This window comes from Zalophus californianus, chromosome 3, assembly GCF_009762305.2.
Source record: "Zalophus californianus isolate mZalCal1 chromosome 3, mZalCal1.pri.v2, whole genome shotgun sequence".
In the NCBI taxonomy this organism is placed as follows: Eukaryota; Metazoa; Chordata; class Mammalia; order Carnivora; family Otariidae; genus Zalophus; species Zalophus californianus.
Window position 1 is genome coordinate 17,347,577 of NC_045597.1, and position 27,265 is coordinate 17,374,841.

The following is a 27,265-nucleotide window of genomic DNA, read 5'->3' on the forward strand; positions in this document are numbered from 1 at the left end:
TATCCACAAGCAGCATTCTATAGTGAATCACACTTATATACATGGATTTGCAGGATGTATAGTCTGCTTCCTTCAAGACATTCTTACCATGTAAATATTTGGTAAACCAAAGTGTTTGATGTCTGGGTTGGGGCAGCTGGACAGGGGAAGCAATTCTAATAGCTTTTGCAACATGAAACTAAAAATCCACACTTGGGTATTGCAATGGCCGCCAGAGATTGCCTTGGGAAAGGCTGCCATAGCACCAGTCCAGAGAGTTGGTGTCCAGGTGTCAGGCAGGAAATTCAGAAAGACTTTCTACTTGCTGGGAAACGACAGTTGGTTCTTGTATGGAGGATCAATATGCTCCCTCAGGTTATTCTCTGTCAAAGTGTTCAATGATTTTCTAGGATTCAGCTCTTTTAAACTCCATTAAATGTCTTGAAGTATCCTTTATGGCAAAAGAAAAAAAAAAAGTCTGTAGCTGTGTAAGTTTGTTCAAGCTGCTATACCAGAATACCATAAACTAGGTGGCTTAAAAAGAACAGAAATTTATTTCTCACAGTTGTGGAAGCTGGGAAGTCTAAGATCAAGGCACTGGCAGATTTGGTGTCTGGTGAGAGCCTACTTCCTGTTCATAGATGGACGTCTTTTTGCTGAAAACTCACACGGCAGAAGGCGGCAAGGGAGCAATCTGGGGTCTCCTTTATAAAGGCACTAATTCTACTTAAATAGGCTCCATCCTCACGACCTAAGCACATCCCAAAGGCCCCATATCCAAACACCATCATCCTGGGAATTAAATTAAAATATATGAATTTGGGTGGCGGGGGACACAAACATTCCGTCTACATAGCAGCAGCAAGGAAATGTTGAAGAAGCAGCATTTTCTTTAAAGACTAAGTCCCAAGCACTAAGTATCTTCAACTGCCCTGCACATAGGTAGAGATCCCTGTCATTGCCATTGTAGCTTTTTCAGGGTAGATCATCTCTCTCCTCAGGGTTAGCTCAGTAAGGGGAGATCATGCCAGACTGACAGACTTTCAGCAGTCAGGCTTTGACCCATTTGTACAGACACTTAATTAGGTCACAACTTCTTCCCCTCAGGGTCTTAGAGATCCCATTCCTCTTCCTTTCTAGGTTTTGTCCAGAGGTTTGGGAATTTCATTTCTTAAGGTAGGGTTTTCTCTATATTATTTTGCCTTGGTCAGGATTCACCTTGACATCTTCCCTAACTTTGAATCAAGATGAAAGGATTGATCTTTTAAGGTTCATATTGTCCAATCATTTCCTTTTTTCTAAGCAGCTTTATTAAAATATATACTATAAATTTCACCCATTTACAGCAGACAATTCAGTGGTTTTTAAATATATTCAGAGTTGTGCAGCTATTACTGCAGTTTTAGGATACTTTCATGACCCTCCCCATTCCCTCAACCCCAACGCCCAGCCCTGAAAACCATTTTTTAACTTTGTGTCTCTATGGATTTGCCTATCCTGAATATTTTACAAAAATGAAATCATACAATATGTGGAATTTTGTATTGACTTCTTTGACTTAGCATACTTTTTCAAGGTTCATCTATGTTGTAGCATTTAGCAGTACTTCAATACTTTCTATTGTCAAATAATATTGTGTGGATGTACCATATTTTATTCATCAATTGATGGCTATTTGGGTTGTTTTTTCTTTTTGGTTATTATGAATAATGCTTCATGTACATGTTTTTGTGTGGATATATGATTTTATTTCTCTTGGCTATACACTTAAGAGTGAAATTGCTGTATCATAGGTTTTAACATTTTGAGGAACTGGCAAACTGTTTTCTAAAGTGGCTACACCATTTTACATTCTCACCAGCCATACGTGAGGGTTCTATTTCTTTACAGTCTTGCCAACATTTATTATTTTTCTTCCACTTTAGTGGGTATGAAATGGTATCTTGTGGTTTTGATTTCCTTTTCCCTAATGACTAATAACTATGTTGAGCATCTTTTCATGGTTTCATTGGCCATTTGTATATATTCTTTGGAGAAATATCTGTTCAGATTCTTTGTCCATTTTTTTGATTTTGTTATAAATCTCTGTATTAATGAATCATAAGAGTTATTTTTTTTAAGATTTTATTTATTTATCTGAGAGACAGAATGGGAGAGAGAGAGCATGAGGGGGGGAGGGTCAGAGGGAGAAGCAGACTCCCTGCTGAGCGGGGAGCCCGATGTGGGACTTGATCCCGGGACTCCAGAATCATGACCTGAGCCAAAGGCAGTTGCTTAACCAACAGAGCCACCCAGGTGCCCAAATCGTAAGAGTTCTTTATATGCTCTGAATGCAAGTCATCGTATATATATGATTTTCAAGTATTTTCATACATTTACTTTCTTGACAGTGTCCTTTGAGGCACAAAGGCTTTTAATTCTGATGAAGTCCTATTTATCTTTTTGTTGCTTGTACTTTTGATGTCATATCTAAGAAACCATCACCTAATTCAAGATCACAAAGACTTACATTCAGGTTTTCTTCTAACAGTTACGTGTCATTAGTTCTTTTATTTAAGATCTGCTTTAAGCTAATTTTTGTGAATGGTGTGAGATAGTTCAAATCTGGATTCATAATTCTATATTTCATTGATTTGTACATTTATCCATAAGCTAATACCACGCTGTCTTGATAACTCAGTACTGTGCTTTGAAATTAGAATGAGACCTTCAAATTTGTTATTTTCCAGGATTGTTTGTCTCTTTTGAGTTTTTTGCATTTGCATATGAATTTTAGGATCAGCATGTCAATTTCTGCAAAAAAGCCATCTGGAATTTTGACAGAGATTGCATTGAATCTGCAGATCAATTTGGGGGTTATTTTCATTTTAATAATATGAAATCTTCCAATGTATGGACATGAAGTATCTTCTCATTTATTTAGATCTTTAATTTCTCCCAGTACTATGTTATAGTTGTATGTATAAGTTTTTGTGTATAAGTCTTACCTTATCTTGTTAAATTTATTTCTAAATACTTAATTCTTTTTGATTCTACTGAAAGTGGAATTCCTTTCTTTTTCGGATTGTTCATGGTTGGAATACAGAAATATGGCTCATCTTTGATATTAACTCAAACTCACTGATATTAACATTTTTAGTGGATGCCTCATATACATACAAGTTCAAGTCATTTGTAATTGAAGAGAGCTTTACTTCTTTTCAATCTGGATGTCCTTTATTCTGTTTCTTTTTCTTGTCTAATTGCTTAATTATCCTGGCTAAATCCTCCAGTAAAATATTGAATGGATGTGGAAAGAGCCAACATCCTTCTCTCATTCCTCATCTTAGGGAGAAAACTTCCAGTGTTTTACCAGTAGATATGATAGATGTGGATTTTTTTTTTTTAATAGATACACTTTGTCAGGTTGAGGAAGTTCCCTTCTATCACAGCAATTCTAGATACTGATTCCTCTTCAGAGAGTATTGTTATTGTTGTTTGTTTGTTTAGTATTTGGCTGCACTAATACTTGGCTGCAACTGCTAACTTTACTGGGTTCCCATCACACCCAGTAGAGATCTTCTGTAAAGCCAGGGATGGTGAGATCTGCTGATACTCAGTTGCTGCCAAACCTACCTAGAACTGCTCTTCCACAGTGGGAGTGTAAGAGGGAGATGGAAGCTGCAATTTACTTGAGAAAGAAGGATTGCACTCCTTACCAACTGTCCCAATATATCTTCTCTGCTTAGTGGGAGTTGGGTGTGGGAAAATACTGCTGCCAAGTTGGAACCACTGCCAACATAGACCTCTGATAACACTAAGCTGTTAGAGGTGGAATCTATTGATGGCCGTCTGCATAATCTATCTGGAATAGCTCATCCATGGCAGAAAGCGGTGGGGGGGAGGGGCGGGGGGTGGCAGCGGTGGCAGTGGTGGTGCTGGCAGGGTAGGGGTGAGGTGAAAAGGTCTTTCAGCTGTGGCTGCTCTTATAGGAATTTTTCCTCAAGGCTTATCTGTGGGTCATGAATGCAGTCCTGACTGGAGTGCCACAGCCTCACATTGCTTGTACTGGATTTCTTTAGATTTAATGAATAAATGCTTCTGAATTTGTGTAAACACTTCAAACAACTTCCAGAGAATTTGAATGATTATCAGGGCTAACTTTGACCAGCTTAGCAGATACCTCTTCTGAAACGTTTCCTTGAGTTCCTCACACTGCCGTTCTGAATGTCCCACCCTTTAATTAAAGAAAAACATTACATGACACTTGTTAAAACTGTAAGGCAGATTTTATTTGGTGGGGGGACTACTGCGATGAATTGTTGGGATCGCTTCAGTGGGGTTTTGCAGCGGGGGAGAGAGATCCTGTTCAATTCAGAATAAAACGCCAAGTAGGAATGTATAGCCAAGGAGAACAAGTAGATTAGTTCTTTTCAATGGATGGGTATTTACTAAGAGGAAACATCGGGAGTACGGGGGAATTCTGGCCAAAGTGATCTAACAAATTCTTGCCGAAGGCGGTCCAGGGTGATCAGAACCACCTGTGGGAATAGTAAAGGACGAGGAACCCTATTAGATATTGAGGATGACCAGATATTGCAGATGGAGAATTCTGGCTAAACGTATGGAGCCAGATTCTTGGTAAAATTGGATAATACAGACACCAATATGGAAGCCCCAAATCAGAGCCTATTTGAGAAGAGTGTTCTGAAGAGACTGACTAGAATTTATTCAAGGAGAGAAACTTTGTCCTCTTCAAAGATCTCTCTCTCTTTTACAATTGTCAAATCCTATTTGAAAGATAGGTTTTGCTAATACATGAAGAAAAGGGCCTTTCTCCCGGTTGATATGTATTCTCCTGCTTCAGATTTTTGACTATGAGAGGCTACTCAAGTTTTTTTCCTTTAATAATGATAATTTTTGCCAAGGTGCCTTGGTTTCTCTACTTCTATATCTGTGTTGTGCAAGACATTAGCCAATAGCTGGGCAACTGTAATTGTATCCAAATTGAGATGTGCAGGAAGCACACCCTAGATTTCAAAAAGAAATTAGTATAAAAAGTAGAAAATATCTCACTGATTTCTATATGGATTATAATTTGAAAAATAATATTCTATATATATTAAGTAAAACGTATTGTTAAATTAATATCAACTGTACCTTTTTCATCTTTTTTAAGTTGTAAGCTACTAGGAAATTTTAAATTACATTTGTGGTTCATATTATATTTCTATGGGACAGTGCTATCCTAGGTCACCCCATCCACTCAGCTGCAAGGGAAGGGGATCATATTTTGATTTTCATCAGAAGGGACTCTGAGCTTGGCAGATACACATTCTAATAAACTCTTTTCTGATACAGACATCTTCAAAGCTTCAGGTCCCTCAGGTTATATTTCACTACTTTTAAAGGTAGTATGTGGAATACTTAAAAATGTATGGACCCCTGGCAAATAGTCCTGGCTGGCTATAACAGTAGCAATTCTAATCTGTATTATTTTTCTATTTATAAATATTTTCACATGCTACTATATATCATTTATTCCCCAAGTTTACTTTGATATAGGCAGGAATTATTATTCATATTGTGACTATTGTTAGGATATTTTGAGATGGGAAGTTTCTGAGATTAATCAATTAGAATATAGTAAAACAACACTTTTTGTGTCTCCTTGGAATTAGATTTGATCCAATACATATGTTTAGACATCTATTAATTTCAAAAGACTATGCTACTATGAAGGATTCAGGAAACCTTTAGTAACCTTTAATCTACTAAAGAAAATAAGATAAATACACAAATGATTATAATCTAATTTTCTATTAAGTTGATTTTAGGAGAGAATTACTTCTAATTAGAGGGAATGAAGAAAGTGTAACAGGATCAGTGATTATGAAAAATACACCTAGTATCTTTATTGTTTGTTTGGTTGGTTTGCTCTTGGTGATTGTGGTCAGTAGTAGACTCTCCTTTCCTTATTCTACCTAAGAGAGGAGAACTATTCTAAGATGGAGGTGTGTAAAATTTATAGATTTTCATTGGAACATTGTTTATGACATTGGCAATAATTCAGTGCCAGTGAATTATTGATTGTGAAATGAATCAATAGGGAATTGATTAAAGTGATGTGAAATTATAATTTTTAGAATTATTGACTTAGAAAACATTCATGATATATTGTTAAGCAATAAAGATGGCTTAAAAAAGGAAACATCATATCACTATATCATAAACTCATATCGTTGAATATTTATGTAAAGATATAATCACTACATACCTCGGTCTCCTTTTGTGTATGCATGTATTTGTGTCTTCTTTATGGCTATCTGTATCTAGATATATGTGTGTATATTTTATATAGCTGCATTTCTAAGAGATTTTTAAAAATGCAGCAAAACATTAACAGAGGTTGACAGAATTTTTGGAAACTTTTCATCAGAACAAAGGTTGACTAATGTCTTATAGAAAATCTTGTATTTTAGATAAATCTTGAAGGACAACAGTAATGTAAATTTCTCAGTTACCATATGAGCTAGTATCTATGAATATACTGATCATTAAATTATTTTTTCTATTATTACAATGGAATCCATCATTTAGTTGCTAAAGTTTCCTGTATTATAAAGACAATTTACTCTGTTTTAACAAAAGGTAGCTAATAAGAGAATAGAAGACTTTTCTTTCTCGGCTCAATAAAGACAAATAGTTAACATCTCCCTGGACTTTAAGAAAAGAATAAAACTCTGGAACTGAAGACCACATATTTCAACTCTAGCTGACTTGTCCTTCTGTCTTACAGTAGAATGAAAGAACTCTTCTCAGAGGGGAAGTTGTTTAGGAGAGTTTCAAATATTCATATTTTCTCATTATTTTAAAATCTAGAAGATGCTATAGCACAATAAACTAGTATTTAACAAAGAACTACCAATTAAAATAAACATGGAAAAGTTCTATTATCTTCATGTTTCAGGATATAACCTAATTTTAATCTGGCACAGACATGGTAAATTTAAAGATTGCATCAGAATATTATAGTAGAAAACAATAACAGTAGCAAAAAAAGTTTCTGTTAATGCCTTTAAAAGTGACACAAAACATTTTATTTTCCATATTTCAAAGGAAATTATTGGAAAATTTGAAAATGATGATCTATATGTTAGAATAAGTTATTTATCAAGATGTCCTGAATACTCTCTATATTCTATTAAATATAAACTATATTATATTATCTCACTATATTATCTCACTATTTTAATGAATGTCAAGGTAATATTAAGATTTTATAATTTCTCTAAATGCCTTATCTTCTCTTTGGTAACCCTTAGAATCAAGAGTCTAAGTCTACTCCCAAGTTGATGTATTTGCCTGTTTCTATCTGTTTAGTCCCAGTGGTTATGGGGTAATTTCTACTGAATATCAGGACTTAAAAACAGACCTCTTTTAGTTGACTTAAAGAAAAGATTTTGATTTAATAGAGTATACATAGAACTATTCTTAAACAAAGAGCATTTGCTGGTCTTCTGTTTCAAACTAGTTGCATTACCTTTGGTAATTCATATATCTTTTGGATTTTAGCTTTCTTTACTGCAAAATACATGATCTTTAGGCTTCCATATAGTTTTGAAACAAAATGATTTTTCAGCATATCATTCACATCTTAGCGTGAAATATTTCACCTAAGAGCAAGTTTTGATAAGATATTAACTAAGATTGGGGCGCCTGGGTGGCTCAGTTGTTAAGCGTCTGCCTTCGGCTCAGGTCATGATCCCGGGGTCCTGGGATTGAGCCCCGCATCGGGCTCCCTGCTCCGTGGGAAGCCTGCTTCTCCCTCTCCTACTCCCCCTGCTTGTGTTCCCTCTCTCGCTGTGTCTCTCTCTATCAGATAAATAAAAAAAGTCTTAAAAAAAAAAAGATGTTAACTAAGATTAATGTTCCAATCATGATAGGTACATCACTAATTAAAACTTCCCAATAAATCAGAAGAAATCCCAATATATCTGCATAAATCCCAATAAATCAGGGTTGGATGTATGACCATCTTTATTTTACAGGTATTTCAGAGAGTTGGTGGCAGAGCTAATATTCAAAACCAGGGCTCATCTAATTTCCAAGCCCGAGTGCTTGTTTCTGCCATAGCATCCCACACAGACACTGAGAGTATAGATAAAGGCAATGGGACGCTAAAAGATGGGTGTCACTAAAGGAGAAGAAAGCACAATTGCTGACTTGGGGAAAATGATAAATTTTAGTTACATTGAATTGTCATTCCTTGCTCGGTCAGTTTACCAGTTAGGTAACAACTTAAAAGCAAGTGGGTAGTTAAAAGTCACTTTTATATATTTTGTAATGAAAATACTAAGCTAACTATTTTTGTTGGTTGCATTGTTCCCCCAGGGAAGTCTCTTAAGGAAAATAGAATGTGTATATAAGACTGTGTAAGTGAAGGTTTCTGCAATATGTAACTTTTGCATTCATCTTACTGCTGCAGAGGCCATCTATTATCCCTTGTGTATAGTAAGAGAGTTTTGTTTAATGCTGATCTGTTTCAAATTAAAAATGAAAGTTCATATAGAAAAGTAACAAATAGTAATTTTTTTTTTTAAAGATTTTATTTATTTGAGGGAGCGAGAATGAGAGAGCACATGAGAGGGGGGATGGTCAGAGGGAGAAGCAGACTCCCTGCTGAGCAGGGAGCCCGATGCGGGACTCGATCCTAGGACTCCAGGATCATGACCTAAGCCGAAGGCAGTCGCTTAACCAACTGAGCCACCCAGGTGCCCAAGTAGCAATTTAAAAAAAATTATGTTTCATTGACCTTCTCAGTCTGATTAAAAAGCCAGAACTAATGGACATAAGGCAGTTGACATAAGGCAAGTTTTATATGTTTATAAAACATAAACACGATAACAACAGTAAACACATGAATGTGTATGTATATTTTATGAATAGGTATAGATAAATGTGTATATATGTTCATGTATTTACATGCCATTACACCCATACTGTAATAGATGTGTAGCTAAAATAGTAGTAAAAATATTTATTATAAATTTATTGCAGTTACTATCTGTGATGAAATTTTTAGATTCTCATTAATTTTTTTATAAATAAGGAAAAAATACTAAAATTACCCACACACCATGTTTAAGAGCTGTATTTTTAAATAAGCTGTGATTTCAAGCTTCCATCTGCTTACTTGCTGAGTGATACAGAGCATTTGCTCCCACTGCTGCACTTCCGGTCTTTCTTCATTTTCTGAATTAGCCCCTGTACTACAGGGGACCAGATAACATGCTTCTGTGCTCTGTCAGCTTGTTCTGCAATAAATCATCAGAGACAACAACATTTGTTTAGGCCTATTTAAAAGGGTCTCCTGGGAAAATCTGCGAGAAGAGAAAACACTGTCAAACTAACTTTTATAACTTCATCTCTTCTACACCGTTTTATCTTTTGGTCTCTCACTGGTGTCACTCTGTGTATTATTTGTTTTTAAATATTGTGAGATGCCACAGCTGAATTAGTGAAGGCACCAGTTCCCAACTCCTGTAAGATTAGCTAAAACAAAAAGCAATTAGTTGCTAGCTATTTAATGACAGGATAGATTTCTTTGCTCAGGCTATTGTCTTATCCATTAAATGAAACCTGAAGAACATTTGTGCTAGCTATTCTTTCCTTTACTTGTAAAAAGATTATCCCACTCAATCTTAGAGAAAAGCCACATCTCTATGTGTGATAAAGAAATCTGAATTATAAACATATGCATAAAGTTGTAACTAAAATTACATTTTATCCATTACTTTGTAAAAGCACCTTTTATATATTAAGTAATGTTGGTTATAATATAAGACATCAAGTAAATAAATGTTCTCTGTTGCTGCATCAATGTTTCCTGTTTTAAGACCAGAAATGTAGAAGGGAATTTAGTGATCATTTAGCTCAAGCACATTATTTTACAGATGAGGAACTGTAGTTCAGAGAGGGTATGGAAGTTGCTGGAGGTCATGCAGAAAATTAGTACGTAACTTTTGAAGCTGTGTTTGTTCTGGTTTCCCCAGCATTTTTGGATGATTGTAAGTCAGTGATTGAGCCAATCTCTCCATCAGATGGCCACACTAGGGCATCTAGCATATGGAATCTCTTCAGGATGCTTACCTTATTACCAAGCTAAATTTGAGATGAAAGAAAGACAAAAGAAAGAAATATATCTGAAGACTAGATGGGAATAAAAAGTAAATGTAATAAGGAAAAATTTAAAAATACCTTGCAAAATCTGCAAATTGGCCAACATAATCGTCTGACTAATCAAGGTTTTTTGAGCTCATGGGATACTGAATGGTGCAGTAGAAAGAAAGATTTTGTGGTTCGACTCAATTTAGAATACTTGCTTTTTCACTTATTAGCAATGTATACCTAAAGGAGTGATTTGGCCACTCTTGGTGACGCTTGGTGCAATATTGAGCAATGCACTCCTTGCTTATTGATGATTGATTCTCACCTCCATTCCGAAGAAACCTCTATTTGGGCTATGCTCTGCCCCATGGGATAGGTGCCAACATGGCGGTCCGAACATACTGGTCAGGTAAACTTTCAAGCAGGATGGGGAGGTTGAGATTTTCAGTTTGTTACAGAGATCAATTCACAAGTAAACACTGGGTCAGCGACGACATCCCTTTAAAAATCAATGAAAGCAAGATCACTCCCTAACTCCCAATATATTTTTTGAAATATATTTTCAACAAGGTTATTACCTTGTAGCCAGGATGAAGCTAAGCAAAGCTTGGAATATGAAACCAGGCAGGAGGGATTCTCACCGTAGTTTTTCACTTTTCCCTCCCCAAACTCTATTTACTCAATTTCACACTTCCTTCTTGTTGTTCTGTTTACAATTCAAAAGCTTATCCACAGGCAGAATCCATAACTAAATATTTTGTCATTGTCACATCCTGGGAACATGTGCATTTGAACAGAAGGCTTAATGGGAAAGGAACAAACATGAATTATTAAGGTGTGTAGCGGAACAGGAGGATTCGTCACATGTGTTGCATTATCTAGGCCTCTAACTCTGTGAGTTAGATACGCTTAACTCAATTTTATAGATAAGAAACCAAAGCGGAAATAGAAAGAACAGCAAGAAAATGTATATGGGGTGTGAAAGTGTGTATGTGGGCAACAGGTTGCGCAATGAGCATGCACGGTGAGTTGGAAAAGGACAGTGACTTTGTAAATTGTATTCTGGAAGTCTTTGACAATTTGACCACAGTTATGGAGTTGGACTCTTTCTTGGTTCTATGTGGGTCTTTCAACCTCATTCTGAGGAAACTGCTACTGTTGAACATTCTTCACCTGGTCAGTGCTTAGATTTCTTAAAGAGCTAGGATAAGACAGGTGCACAAACTGTACTGCTCACAGCATTTGTCTTGCAATTGAGCTTTTTTTCTTTCTAATGTTCGTGGCCTTCCCTGGGTAATCTTAGGAAAATCAGAGACTCTTCCCCACTGCTTTCCTTCTACGATTCTTCCTTTCTTCTAGTTCAGTGCTTCTCAAAAGTGGTTATGGAAACTAATAAAAGTAGGAATTTACTAATTTACCAGGTTACCCAAATTCATCCTATGGGTCAATCCTATCCCTTCTGTCATCAATGAATTCTTGATCTTTAAATATTTACTATTCTGTTTTTAATTCTGGGTGATTTCAAATTCCTCTGTCTCCTTCTCTCCCTCTTCCTTTTGTTCTTTGATATGGGCAAAGTAAAAATTGGGGGGATGTGTGATCTATCCTTCATGGTGAAGATGATTCCATTGTGACAATTGATGAGTGCAAGAAAGCGAGAGACTCTTGAATCATGTTTGCAGATTTATCAAGAAATATTCATCCCACCCTACCCTGTTCCAAATACTATTGTTGTTTCCACTATAAAGATAAATTATATTGTGAAGAAATTCTTTAGTATTTTTCTGCATATGAAAGCAAAGAGACTAGTTTAAGAACTGCATTAGATTAAATCTGCATTTATAAAATAATGACATAACACCACTTCAGTCACCATGGAATTATAGCAAAGGCAAAGAAAGCAGACTTTCAACCTGAGCAATATGTTTTATCTATATTTTAATCAGAAATAATAAATTACAATAATCTGCATTTAAAGAAAAACTTGATATGCCCAAAGTCATACCTAACAACATTAAGAATTATTTCTGAATTTTCATACAACCCACATAATTATATAGGCTACTAAAGTTTGCAATATAAAGAAATACTGATATCACAGACTGCCCTGTGAATATCTCATAGAATAACAGAAGTCTAGGTTGAATTCATTCACTCAAGAAGAAACAATTTTTATTGTACCTGAAGGGTGATGATGATAGAAACAATATTTTAAGTGATTGAAAACAATTAGCAATAAACTAATTTCAAGCATCATCATTGAGCACTTCAGAGAAATCTGAGTGTTTGGGAGGAAATAGTTTATTAACTTCTATCCTTTAATGACAAGAGAATACTCCAGACATTATTTCATTGATAAGACATTCCTGAACGAATAGAGGATAAAAGGCAAATCTAGGGCTTTAAAAATGATATTCTGCCACTTCCTGCCTTCCTCCCTCCCTGCCTTCCTTACATCTTTCCTTCCTTCTTCCTTGCCATCCTTTCTTCCTGCCTTCCTATTTTTTTATGACATCTGTGCCTTATGGCTAAAGAAATATTTTATAGCCTTCAGTCGCACAGAATAGGAATTTCATGATTCCATGATAGCTGTAAAACTTGTGTATTTTCTATCTCATTTTTGGTAGCTGATGTATCTTGGGTGTTGATGTGTTCGAATGGGTTTTCAACATGTGGGAGGGCAATGACTAGTACTGAAAAAAGGTTCATGTTTACATTTCCTTTCCTTTATGCTTTTGCACTAATATGCAGTTTTATAATTATACAATTATCATTATACAGTCAATTGAATTTGTTTTTTAAATCCTAGTCTGGAGCCTTAAATTACCTCTGAATAATTTTTATGCTAATCTCATGATTCTTCGCTATTGTTTGAACTATACCATCTTTGAACCAGGAACATATACAGTTTATTTGGAGATGTTATGTTCACCCATCTGATTCTACTGTGATGAGTTGTATGACACCAGACAAATTACATAATATTTGTAAGCCTCAGTTTTCTCATTGGTATATGGAGGTGATAATGTTATTGGGAGGACCAAAGGGAATTGTGCATGAAAGCACTGATCATGGTGCTATACAGAGGAAGAGCCACATAAATTTTATCTCATATCATTAACTGATTCTTCTCTCATACATGCATAATACTAGACTGTTCCAAGATCACTTAAATTTATGTCAAAATAACTCAGATTTAACAAAAAGCCATTGTTTAAATGATCAAAGCATAAGATATGACTATAAAGATTAAGTGATATTTTCAAAATACATATTCACTTGAATGTTATCCTTTAAGTCGTCTTAGAAAATAGACACATATTCAAAAATCTTACCATTGCTCAAAGGTTTTTAGACTTATGGAAGGCTTCAGAAACAAATTCTGAGCCATTTTAAAAAACCCTCAGTGTTACTGTTTTTATTTGGCTAAAAATTGAGCCCATCCTTGAAGGGTGAGGAAGGTCAAATGGGATACTCTGTTCCATTTTAAAGAGCTTTTAAATTATAAAGAGCTGGTCAAACATACAATGCTATGGAGTAGAGTATTAAAGAATGAATATCCTCATTGAGAATATTAGGAAATATGCCTCAGGCTCTTAAAGGAATTCTAAAAGCCTACTCATGTTTTAAGCTAGAGTAGCACTGTTATGATGTATATCGTTTCTAGAGTGCCTGCCTGGAGGTAGACAACACCCACTTGAGGATGTAAAATTTAGTTGATAAAAAAATTCATTCATACTATTACTCTTGTTACCACTCTGCTTTTATGCATCTCTTGCCACATCTAAAATGTTCTCCTATAATGTTATTTAATCCAGAAACATCATAGTCTGCAAAGCTATGCCCTTCAGTTTGCTTCCAAATTCCTCTAAGTTTGGGAAAGAAGTTTTGCCAGAGCAAACCAACCATGACTTGGGCAGGAGTGTCACAAATGGGTGACTTCATATTACCTGTTTATTTAAATAATGAGTAAAGACTAGACAAATATATGTTGAAGTTTATAATTTGTGGAGCGTGGTGGTGCAAATGAGTTATAAACCAAGTAGATCATGGAATAAATATTAAGATCTGGAATGGAAGCCTAGGGAAATGACAGCCAGACCTGGCAGGTAGAATACACTTACAGTTTTGAGGTCTGTTTAAAAGGCAATAAAATCTGATTTGGCAGTTTAAACATATCGTAGTTTCAATGGACCATTGTCAGATCCTTTGGTTAATTTAGAACCCATGAGAGAACAAGATTTGATCATATACTGTTTTCCTGATTTGGGGAGATTGATTTCACCTTCACAAATATTTGCAATCACTTGAGTCCTGTTTGACTTTCCTTCAGAGGTCATTTCAAATCCTTTTCATTTAAAAAAAAAATTACAAATTCAGCGTTTCTCTTTTCGATTCCGTCACTTTGTATTAATGATATTTTCTGGCTACCAACTGGATATGATACTTCTTAATAAAAGCTGACTTATCTCTTCCTCCTTAAGTACAACAATAAACATATCCTAATCGGAGTCTGCTGAGGCATGTTATCACAACTGGGAAATCGGACTGTGGGTTAGTGGCTCTCCTTATGTGCGAATAGAAAAAGAGCTAAGCATTGTGTGCTACATTTTCTGTATTAGTACATGTCTTTAGATATTAATAGGAGCCTTAGAAATGTATAGATATTCAATTATTTAATACTGATTTAAAAAAATAGCAAATAATATTTGGAGGATGGATGAATATATCATTTTGCAAGTTATTTACCAAATAATTAATGGCTTTCTTAGAGATATTCCCAGAGCAGGTGTGTGTTTACAATATGGCAAAATCCATTAGGCAAAGGGAGGGAAAAGAGCCACAATACCAAAGATGCATTTTGAATGTATTAGAATACAGCTCAGATGCTACCAAAATATTCAGGTTAAAGTTTGTCAATGGCGAAGTTACAGTGGATAAAATTTATCAAGTTTCTTCAATGAAATTACATGAAATGCTCCTCAACAATCTACTCTATAACTTACAAACTTCAAGTAATTTCTTCATATAGCTTGCAAAAATGGAAGAATCTCAAAAATTCATGCATGCTATTTGCCATCATTTGTTTTGATTCATTTAATGGAATTCTAATTTCAGTATTTCAAGAAACACTATGTACTGTTTTCATTGTTCTGCAAATACACTTTCAATTTAAGACACTTTTCTTTTATAAAGAGTTTAGAATCAAAGATAGTAAAATTACAGATATTCTAAATCCTTCTTATTTGAAGTCGCTTCTGTGCTCTTCACATTTGTAGGTTTAATGTGTTAGAATTTAAGAAGATTTAAGTTAGAATACTAGAAGACATGTTTGCAAATAGTCTATCATTTTTAAATACTCTGTGAACATTCCCACTTGGCTTATAAGAAGTTAGTGTGACATACTTTTTCGTAAATATAATTGTTACATTCGAAAAGATTTCTTATTCCAGTCAGGTGAAGACGGGAGAAATCAAGACTCCAATAAGACAGGTTTATCAGGGTGGAAGAGTTCAGTTACCAAAGCCAAGGAAGTAACATTACCACACCCATCAGCATAAATGTGGTAGATTCAGTCGCTGCTGAACATCCTGCTCCCGTTGTATCTAAAGTACTACCTTGGTCTGTCTGATGGATCTGCTTTACGTCACTGAGGTTCATCTCTTCTGGCATCCCTGCAGAAGCAAATAAGAAAACACAGGATAATGCATGAGCCCCTCGCCATGATGTGTCTAGAACAGCTGTTAAACCCAAAATGTGGATGACAAGTGTTTTATCCTAGCCTTCTCCATGCGTTCGCCTAACTCAACATGGGTGACATGCCACAGGTACTTCTGTTCTTCTTAAATTAGAGAGTTCAGGCTCTTGAGTGGAAGTTCTCAAAAATATTATAAGAGCAAAATGAAAACTCTCCAGCTCTTTAAAGCACTTGGAATATTTTTCTAATGTCATTGATTGGTTTAAAAAAAAAGAAATTTAATTAAAGTGTCCTGAGGTATGGCACTTGCTTGCCTCAGAGATGTAACAATTGCAGTAACTGTGTGAAACTTTTCTAGTGAAAACAAAACCATGTAAGGAGAAACAATTAGGACATTTTTAAAATAGAATTTATACAGATTGTATTTTGTTTTAGACTGAACTATGCATAGGATCCTCATTGGAAAAATATCAAAGAATAATAACAAATATTAAATGATATCCTTTACACACCTACACAGCTGTAGGGATGGAGGTGTAGACATTTGTCAACAGATCAAATAATTTTGTTAGTAGGGTGGGGATTAAAGTTAGGAATGATGTGTTGGATTTAAAAAAATGGGTAAAATGATAGACCAAGATCCAGGTACATCCTGGTTATTACTTCTCTGTTCTATGAAACCTGACAAGTTGAGGAGACCAGCCCCCAAATTATTGGGAATGAAATAATCCTTTTCTTAAAGACGACTACCTTACTGTGATATCTGTAGAGAGTTACTAACTTATCATTTACTATGTAGTACCTGCAATGTTTTGAGACCAGATGGCCATCTCAAATATCTCATGGCATACCACTATCAGTCACAATTAATAAAGTTTAAATTCAGTGTTGCTACAGCCATAAATATTGACATCGTAATTACAGTGAGATTGAAAAAAATCCTCATATAAGGAAAAGTCAATATTTATGTAATCAGGTCAATACACGTATACGATTCAGAAGGTAAGCTCTACTGCATTCAGGGATGAAAACATTAAAACGAAGCACAGCTCTACTGATCTGACATATTGATTTTACAGCTCTTACATTATCATTCATTGTTTGGGTAGCTGTTTTGCCCTTCTCTGTCATTAGGCAAGATGAATAAACTAGTGATTTTTTTTTTAATAGGGACCAGAGTGTGAATATTTTAGTCATGGTTTCATACTTCTTGTTATAGCCAGAGCTTAACAAGGAGCTATTAGGACTTTAGGCAATTAAAAAGAATTTATTTCCAAGATAATTGTATAAATTTGAGCTTGAAGGGATTTGCTTTTCTCTTTTAAAACACCCTGAAGTGGTGTCTGGGTTGGATTCATGAGTAACTTTTTCTTATGCCTTTTTGAGCTTCATTCACTCATAAGCTAGCCACTGGTCTGGGTTCAAGGGTATCAAAATGAGTAAAAATGTGTAAGTAGAAAGAGGTTAAATCTTGGGTCAGCAAGTCAGGCAATGCTGGGAGGGATATCCCACTTTCAAGCAGATGTCATTTTCACATCTGAAGTAGAGATGTTATTAATAGTTCTAAGGATGATGGACCCTTGAGATGAGACTTATATGATAACAATTAAAAATCCCTTCAAGAGCCTTGCAGTGAAGGCTACAGTTTCGGATCAAATCACAATGTGATCTTGACATCTGTCAAGAAATCTGAGCGTGCTAAGAAGGCTAGCCCCGCAATTATCTGATGCAAAGATGGTTTTCTTAAAGGAATTTAATTTAATTGTAAATTATACCAAAGCTTAACCAAAGACCCATAACAGAAAAAAATTAGTTTGGGAATTTATTATATTAATACATTAAACAAAAAGTAATCTTTGAATAATCTTTTTCATGCATCTTAGCAATATACAAGATGCCAATAAATTCATATTTCTGTGTTTGGTGAGGGAAGACAGATAATCATATTATTATAAAAATAAATGTGCTATTAAAATTTGGGTACATGCCTGATGGTTGGTACTATGAAGTATGTAAAAGGGATGGATGTAACTTGGTCAGAAAAGGCACCACGAAAGAAGTGTCATGTGTTAATTTATTTGGCGATACCTATAGAGCACATGCTAAGGTGCCAGTATTGTTCTAAACACTTCACAAACATTAACTTGTGTAATTCTCATGATAGTCCCATGTAGTCGGCACTGTTACTGTGCCTGATTTTATAGCTGAGGAATCTGAGGCCCTGGGAGGTTAACTAACATGTGAACAGGGGAAGCAGGGGTCAGATCCAGAAGTCCAGACCCAGCTTGTGTTCTGATCACTAGCTGGACTGACTCCAGGCACTTTGCTGGGCACCAAGAAATCAACATGTAACACAGATTGGGAACATAATCCCACATATTGGGAACACAGAACATTAATTATGTTGCCCAGAATATGTGTGTATGTGTGTGTGTTTTCTTCCTTTATTTGGGATGGCTGATTATGTGCTACTTTTGTGTATTAAGCAACTGTCAGTACTCAGAATTAGAATTCATGTGGCAAGTAAACTGTTGAATCAAAATGACTTGATGAATCTGAGAGGATTGTAGTTTCTTTTCTTTTTGTTTTTTAAAAAACAATTTCTTTTAGAGACAGAGTATGTGCACACACATGCACGTGTATAGAGGGGAGGGGAAGAGGGAGAGGGAAAGGCAGAATCTCAAGCAGACTCTCCTCTGAGTGCAGAGCCCTAAGCTCCCTGATCCAAGGACTGTGAGACCATGACCTGAGCAGAAATCAAGAGTCAGATGGCTAACTGACTAAGCCACCCAGGCGCCCCATGTAGCTGCTTTTTTATCCTGCATATGCCAACCTTTGCCTTGTGACAGGGGAATGTGGGTATTTCTTCCTCTCTTTCTCTCCACTTCATCTATCCACATATTTAAAAAATTCTCTTAGCTTCACTGAACAATGAAGACTATGTTTAAAGATAATTTATTCTCTATTTTTAATAAGGAAAATTACATGGGCAAGAATTAATTCTTAGTTTAGTCACTCATTTACAAAATTTACTTTCTGCTACCTCTCTGTCAGGCACCCTGCTGGAGACTGGATATGCACCATGCATTTACAGGCTTTTTCTTCATACTTTGAGTCTTAAAAAAAACAAAAACAAAAAACAAAAAACAACAACTGTTGTCTTTTCTACCAATGGTGAGAATGTAGGGCAGATTTAATTGTTGGGAGTGGACTATAGGTCATTATTTGAGTTCAACAAAGTCAAAATAATTTATCTCTACAAATAGTCTAAAAATGTCTATTACATAGTATGCTTTTAATAAATAGCACTGAATGAATAAATTGAAAGATGTGATTCTCACACAGTCAAATGAGTTAGGTAGAATTATTTTCTCCCATCTACAGATTAGGAGCTGAAGGAGTAGTCTGCTCAAGGTAATGTGGTTGTAGCTAAATCCCAGGTGTGTCCCAGTCAAATGTGCTTCTCTTTGATCCTAGCACCACGCTCTTTGCCACTACACAAATAAAGCATTGAACTTGCAGTCAAACATTGACTCAGCCATAGGCTGGCTGGATGACTTTAGACATGACTTCGGTTTTACGGAACTTTGAAATGACAGCATTTTCAGTGAGAAAGGAGGGTTAGTCAAAATACAGTCCTGACTAATTGATTAAGTATTTGGAAAATAAAATAGATATTTACCCCAGAGCATTCTCTAAATTAAGTGCCTCTAAGACCAAAGACTTAAGTATAAATAATGAGGAAGCAGACAAATCCTGCAGGTTGTTTTTTTAAATTTACGTGTAGGTGGGGGAAAGCATATAGATTTTTAGGCAGACTCTATAAAATAAAAGAGTAGTAGCTTTAACATCTGAAAAAAAGAATCTCTGTGCAACGTGGAAAAGTAAAGTACAGGGACAAATAGTGAAGTGGAGGAAATATTGCAGTGCATGTTGCAGCAATGTCTCTAACACAGAAAGAGTTCTTAGAATTCATAAGAAAACAACAAAAATCCCAATAGAAAAATGGTGAAAGGAAGTAAATGGATATTTACAAGATAAAAGTTTAACTTATCTCTAAAAAAAAAATTGAAAAGCCTTCTTTGCTGGAAAGAAAATAAATATCATTTTACACATGATGTCAATTACCTAATGTCCAGTGACAAAGGCAAGGCAGAGAGGAGATAATAGTCAGTTTTATCAAGGATACAACCTCCTTTTTAGGGCATTTGTCAATATATATAAAAATGTTTTAAATATATGTTACCTCAACCCAATAATTCCACCTTTATGAGGTAATTTTATCTGCATAATTAAGAAAATATGCACCTATTTATTCACAAAATATTAATCTGTACAATGTGAATAAAAATAAATGTTACTAGTAAATTGGGTTAAGGAAACTAAGTGCACACATAACATGATTCAAAGAGTAGATATTGGTACAGAAAAATATTTGATATAACTTTATATATTTTCATGATCTTTAGGGGTATCTGAAATCTGATAGTCTATAGCTGTCTTTCTTTGAGGGTAGGGTATCCCTCATTAATTTCTGTGTTCACCTAGTAGGCACTTGGTAATAATTAGGTGAATGAATAAATTGATAATTTAAACGAGTACAGAAAATCACAAAATTATAAAAAATGTTTCTCTAATTCAGTTTTTCTTCCCCCCATCTTTAATGAGGTGTAATCGACACACAATTTTTGTGTAAGTTTAAAGTATACAACACACTGATTTGAAATACTTAAATATTGCAAATGATTACCATCATAGTTTTAGCTAACACATCTTCATCACGTCACATAATTACCATTTCTTTTTTGTGGTGAGAACATTTTAGATCGAATCTCTGTGACTTTCAAGTATATAATACAGTATTATAGCTATAATGACCATGCTCTACACTAGATCACCAGAACTTATTTATCTTATACCTGGACCATTGCATCCTTTGACCAACATCTCCCCATTTCCCTCACCACTACCCACCCCCAGTCCCTGGTAACCACCACTCTACTGTTTCTGACTTTAGTCTTTTTTAGGTTTCACATATAAATGAAGTATATAAGTATATTTCATTCAAGTATATAAATACAGTGTTTGTCTTTCTATGAGTTATTTCACTTAGCATAATGTCCTCATTTGTCTCAAATGGCACAATTTTCTTCTTTCTCATGGCTGAATATTCCATTGTGTGTATATATACCACATATTTTCCCATTAATGAATTCTTAGGCTGTTTCCTTATCTTGGCGGTTGTGAATAATGAGGCAATGAACATGAGAGTAATGATATTTCTTTGAGATCCTGTTTTAATTTCCTTTGGTTATATGCCCAGAAGTGGGATTGCTGCATCATATGGTAGTCCTATGTTTAATATTTTAAGGAATTCTATGTTGATTTCCATTGTGTGCAAACCAAATTACATTCCTATTAACAGTGCACACGAGTTCCCTTTTTCTCCACGTCCTTACCAACGTTTGTTGTCTTTTTGATAGTAGCCATACTAATGGGTGTGAGGTGATATCACACAGTGGTTTTGGTTTGCATTTCTCTGACGATTAGTGATGTTTAGCACTTAGCTTTCTCATGCACCGGTTGGCCATTGGTATGTCTCTTTGGAATATGTCTATTTAGTTCCTCAAATTCAGTTTCATTCATTCATTTTACATTTTAATTCCAAGGTAGTTAACATACATTGTTATATTAGAGCTGTACCATATAGTGATTCAACAATTCCGTATATTAGTGCTTATCAAGAGAAGTGTACTCCTAAGAGTACACTTAAGGGATGGATTTTACCCATCCCTTCCCCCACCTCTCCTCTAGTAACCATCTGTTCTCTGTAGTTGAGGGTCTGTTTTTTGGCTTGTTTCTCTCTTTTTTTGCTTTTGTTCATTTGTTTCTTAAATTCCACATATGAGTGAAATCATATGGTATTTCTTTCTCTGACTCACTTATTTTGCTTGGCATTATGTTTTCTAGATCCAACCATATTGTTGCAAGTGGCAAGATTTCGTTCTTTTTATGGCTGAATCATATTCCTATATATATAAGAATATATATATACCACATCTTTATCCATTTATCCATTCATCTATAGATGGATACCTGGGCTACTTCCATAGTTTGCCTATTGTAAATAAGGCTGCAATAAATATAAGGGTGTATATATCTCTTCAAATTAGTTCATATTCTTTGGATAAATACCCAGTAGAGCCATTCTTGGATAGTAGGGTAGTTCTATCTTTAATTTTTTTGAGGAACTGCCATACTATCTTCCACAGTGGCTGCGCCAGTTTGCATTCCCACCAACAGGGCATGAAGATTACTTTTTCTCCACATCCTCACTAACACTTGTTATTTCTTGTCTTTTTGATACTAGCCATTCTGACTGGTGTGAGGTGGTTTTGATTTGTATTTCCCTGATGATGAGTGATGTTGAGCATCTTTTTTTGTGTCTGTTGGTTATCTGTATGTCTTCTTTGGAGAAATATCTGTTCATGTCCTCTGCCCACTTTTAATTGTAGTCAATGAATCTTTGACAAATTTGTTTTTTTATTGTTGAGTTGTATAAGTTCTTTATATATTTTGGATACTAATGCTTTATTAGTAGGTCATTTGCAATGACCTTCCAATTTTCTCTGACTCAGTAAAGTTACCCTTTTTGTTTTGTTCTTTTTCTGTGCAGAAGCTTTTTATTTTGAAATAGTCCCAATAGTTTATTTTTGCTTTTATTTCCCTTGCCTCAGGAGACATATTTAGACAAATGTTTTTATGGCTGATGTCAGAGAAATTACTGCCTGTGCTCTCTTCTAGGATTTTTATGGTTTCATGTCTCCCATTTAGGTTCCTAGTCCATTTTGAGTTTATTTTTGTATATGGTGTAAGAAAATGGTCCAGTTTTATTTTTCTGCATGTAGCTGTCCAGTTTTCCCAATACCATCTGCCTTTTTCCCATTGCATATTCTTGCCTCCTTTGTCAAAGATTAATTGACATGTAATTGTAGGTTCATTTCTTGGCTTTCTGTTCTGTTCCACTGAACTATGTGTCTATTTTTGCGCCAGTACCATACTGTTTTGATTACTGTAGTTTTTGATATAACTTGAAGTCTTAAAGTGTGATACCTACAGTTTTGTTCAAGATTCCTTTGGCTATTTGGGGTCTTTTGTGGCTCCATACACATTTTAGGATTGTTTGTTCTAGTTCTGTGAAAAATGCTGTTGGTATTTTGATTGGGATTGCATTAAATGTGTAGATTGCTTTGGGTAGTATGGACATTTTAACAATATTTGCTCTTCCAATCCAGGAGCATGGAATGTCTTTTCATTTCGTTTAGTCATCCTCAATTTTTTTCATCAACATTGTATAGTTTTTAAGATTACAGGTCTTTCACCTCTTTGGTTAAGATTATTCCTAGGTATTTTATTATTTTGGGGGCAATTGTAAATGGGATTATTTTCTTAATTTCTGTTTCTGCTGCTTCATAATTAGTGTATAGAAGTGTGATGGGTTTTTGTACATCAAGTGTATATCCTACAACCTTGCCGAATACACTTATCATTCTCGTGTTTTTGGTAGTCTTTAGGGTTTTCTATATGTAGTATCATGTGAAATGCAAATAATGTAAGTTTTACTTCTTTCTTACTAATTTGGGTGTCTTTTATTTCCTTCTCTCTTTTTAAAAAATTAACTTTTTAAATAGATTTTATATATCTATTTGTGAGAGAGAGAGAGAGGGAGCACAGGAAGGGGAGAGGGGGAGTGGGCTCCCTGCTCAGCAGGAAGGGACACAGGGCTCGATCCCAGGACCCTGGGATCATGACCTAAGCCAAAGACAGACACTTAACTGACTGAGCCACCCAGGTGCCTTTCTCTTTTCTCTTTTCATTGCTGTGGCTAGGACTTCCAGTACTATGTTCAATAATAGTGGTGAGAGTGGACATCCCTGTCTTTTTCCTGACCTTAGGGAAAACACTCTGTTTTTCTCCATTATGATGTTAGATGTGGGTTTTTCATATAAAGCCTTGATTATGTTGAGGTCTGTTCCCTCTAAACCTACTTTGTTGGGGGTTTTTAATGTGAATGGATGTTGTACCTTGTTAAATGCTTTTTCTGCTTCAGTTGAAATGATCATATGGTTTTTATCCTTTCTCTTATTGATGTGTTGTATCCTATTGATTTGCAAATATCGAATCACCCTTGTATCCCCGGGATAAATCCCACTAGATCATGGTGTATGATTTATTTAATGTATTGTTGGATTCTGTTTACTAATATGTTGTTGAGGATTTTTCCATCTATGTTCATCAGAGATATTAGCCTGTAGTTCTCTTTTTGTTTGTGGTGTCTTTTTCTGGTTTTGGTATCAGGATAATGCTGACCTCATAGACTGATCTGGGAAGCTTTCCTTCCACTTCTATTTTTTGGTATAGTTTGAGATTAATAAGTATTAACTCTTTTAAATTTTGATAGAATTCACCTGTGAAGGCTTCTGGTCCTGTTTTTTTGGGAGATTTTTGATTACTGATTCAATTACCTTGCTGGTAAGCAGTGTTCAAATTTTCTATTTTGTCCTGATTCAACTTTGGAAGGTCATACAGTTTTAGGCATTTATCCATTTCTTTAAGGTTGTCCAGTTTGTGGGCATATAATTTTTCATAATATTCTCTTTTGTATTTATGTGATGTTAGTTATTATTTATTTCTCCTCTTTCATTTTTTATTTTGTTTGAGTCCTCTCCCTCTCTCTTTTTTTTGATGAGTGTGGCTAGAAGTTTATCAATTTTCTTGATCTTTTCAAAGAACCAGCTCCTCGTTTCATTGATCTTTTCCTTTTTTCCTTTTTCCTTTTTCCTTTTTCCTTTTTCCTTTTTCCTTTTTCCTTTCCTTTCCTTTCCTTTCCTTTCCTTTCCTTTCCTTTCCTTTCCTTTCCTTTCCTTTCCTTTCCTTTCCTTTCCTTTCCTTTCCTTTCCTTTCCTTTCCTTTCCTTTCCTTTCCTTTCCTTTCCTTTCCTTTCCTTTCATCATTTATTTCTGCTCTAATCTTTATTGTTTTCTTCCTTCTGCTAGATTTGGGCATTGTTTGTTCTTTTTTTAGTTCCTTTTAGCTGTAAGGTGAGGTTGTTTGAGACTTTTCTTGCTGCTTGAGTTAGGTCTGTATTGCTATAAACTTCCCTCTTAGAACAGCTTTGTTGCATCCCAAAGATTTTGGATGATTGTGTTTTCATTTGTCTCCAGGTATCTTTTGATTTCTTCTTTGATTTTTTGGTTGAGACATTCATTGTTTAATAGTGTGTTATTTATCCTCCATGTATTTGTGGTCTTTCAAGATTTTTTTTGTTGTTGATTTCTAGTTTCATTGTGTTGTGTCCAGAAAAGATGCATGGTATAGCTTTGATCTTTTTGAATTTGTTGAGACTTATTTTGTGACCTAATATGTATTCTGGAGAATGATCTGTATGCACTTGAAACGATGTGTATTCTGTTTTAGGATGGAATGTTCTGAATATATCAGGGGTGCCTCATGGCTCAGTTGGTTGAGCACCTGCCTTTGGCTTAGGTCATAATCACAAGGTCCTGCTCCCTGTGTCAGTTCCCTGCTCAGTGGGGAGCCTGCTTTTCCCTCTGTCTCTGCTTCTCCCTCCACTTGTGCTCTCTCTCAAATAAATAAAAAAAATCTTTAAAAAATAAACTTGAATATATCTATTATATCCATCTGGTTCAGTGTGTCAATAAAAGCCATGAATTGCTTCTTGATTTTCTGTTTGGATGATTTGTGCATTGATGTAAGTGGGGTGTTAAAGTCCCTTACTATCATTGTGTTACTATTATTTCATTGTATTGTATTTGTTCCTTTATATTATTAACTATTTTATGTATTTGGGTATTCCCATGTTGGGTGCATAAATATTTACAATTGTTATATCTTCTTTTTGGATTGTCCCCTTAATGATTATATAGTGTCCTTTTTTTTTTCTCTTGTGACAGTCTTTGTTTTAACATTGATTTTGTCTGATGTAAGTATTTCTACTCCAGTTTTCTTTTCACATCTGTTTTCATGATAAATATTTCTCCATCTCCTTACTTTCAATAGGCATGTGTTTTGTAGGCAGCACATAAATGGGTCTTGTATTTTTATCCATTCCATCACCCTATGTCTTTTTTCTCCCCTTAGGGAGAGGGGTGTGGAGGGGCTGAGGGAGAGAGAGATAGAATCTTAAGCAGGCTCCATGCCCAGTGTAGAGGCCCATGTGGGACACAGTCTCACAACCCTGAGATCATGACCAGAGCTGAAATCAAGAGTCAGATGCTTAACTGACTTGACTGAGCCACCCAGGTGCTCCTATGTCTTTTGGTTGGAGCATTTAGTCCATTTACATTCAAAGTTATATATTGCCATTTTGTTATTTTTCGTGTGTTTGTTTTTGTGGATCCTCTCTGTTCCTTTCTTCCCTTGCTCTCTTCTCTCTACATAAGTTGGCTTTCTTTAGTGATATACTTGGATTCCTTTCTCTTTATCTTTTGCGTATCTATTACTGGTTTTTGATATGTGGTTACCATTAGATTTGTATATGACATCTGTGTACAGCAGTCTATCTTAAGTTGATGGTTAAGTTTGAATCCATTCTTTACTCCCCTCTCCTCCCCATGTTTTAGGTATACGGTGTCATACTTCTTTTTATTTTGTGAATTTCTTGACTGATTTTTACAGATATACTTATTTTTACTGATTCTGTGCTTCCTACTTTTCTTACTCTTACTTTGGTCTGTCTTCTCCACTCAAAAAGTCCCCTTGAACGTATTTTATAGGGTTGGTTTAGTGGTCATGAACTCCTTTAACTTTTTTCTGGGAAATTGTTTATCTCTCCTTCTATTCTGATTGATACTTTTGCTGGATAGGGTATTCTTGGTGCAGATTTTTTCCTTTTAGCACTTTGAATATATCATACTACTCTCTTTTGACCTGCAAAGTTTCTGTTTAAAAAACTGCTGATAGCCTTATGGGTTTTCCTTTGTATGTAACTGTTCTCTGTTCTTTTTTCTCTTGCTGCTTTTTAAATTCTTTATCATTGCTTTTTGCCATTTTAACTACCATGTGTCTTGGTGTGGACCTCCTTGGGTTGATTTTTTGTTGGGAGATCTCTGTGCCTTCTGGATCTGAATTTGTTCCCTTCTCCCAAATCAGGAAGTTTCCAGCTATTCTTCAAATAAATTTTCTGCCCCCTTTTCTCTCTCTTCTTCTGGGATCCCTAGAAAGTGAATGTTATTATGCTTGATGGAGTAACTGAGTTCCCTAAGTCTATTCTCATTTTGGATAAATTTTTTCTCTCACTTGCTCAACTTTTTTACTTTCTCTTACTCTGTCCTCTAGGTCGCTGATCTGTTCTTCTGTTTCTTCTAGCCTGCTATTTATTCCATCTAGTGTATTTTTAACTTCAATTATTGTATCCTT

At 35.3% G+C, this 27,265-nt stretch overlaps 1 protein-coding gene across 1 annotated transcript in view; it reads right to left on the reverse strand.

Annotated features, from left to right (window-relative positions):
* Positions 1–12,071: 12,071 nt before the first annotated feature.
* GPC5 (glypican 5) overlaps positions 12,072–27,265 on the reverse strand; it is a 1,342,862-nt gene continuing 1,327,668 nt past the window's right edge. Inside the window, exon 8 of the mRNA XM_027589722.2 lies at positions 12,072–15,803. Coding sequence (XP_027445523.1) covers positions 15,646–15,803 — 158 coding nt within the window. The 3' untranslated portion in view covers positions 12,072–15,645. The remainder of the gene's footprint in view (positions 15,804–27,265) is intronic.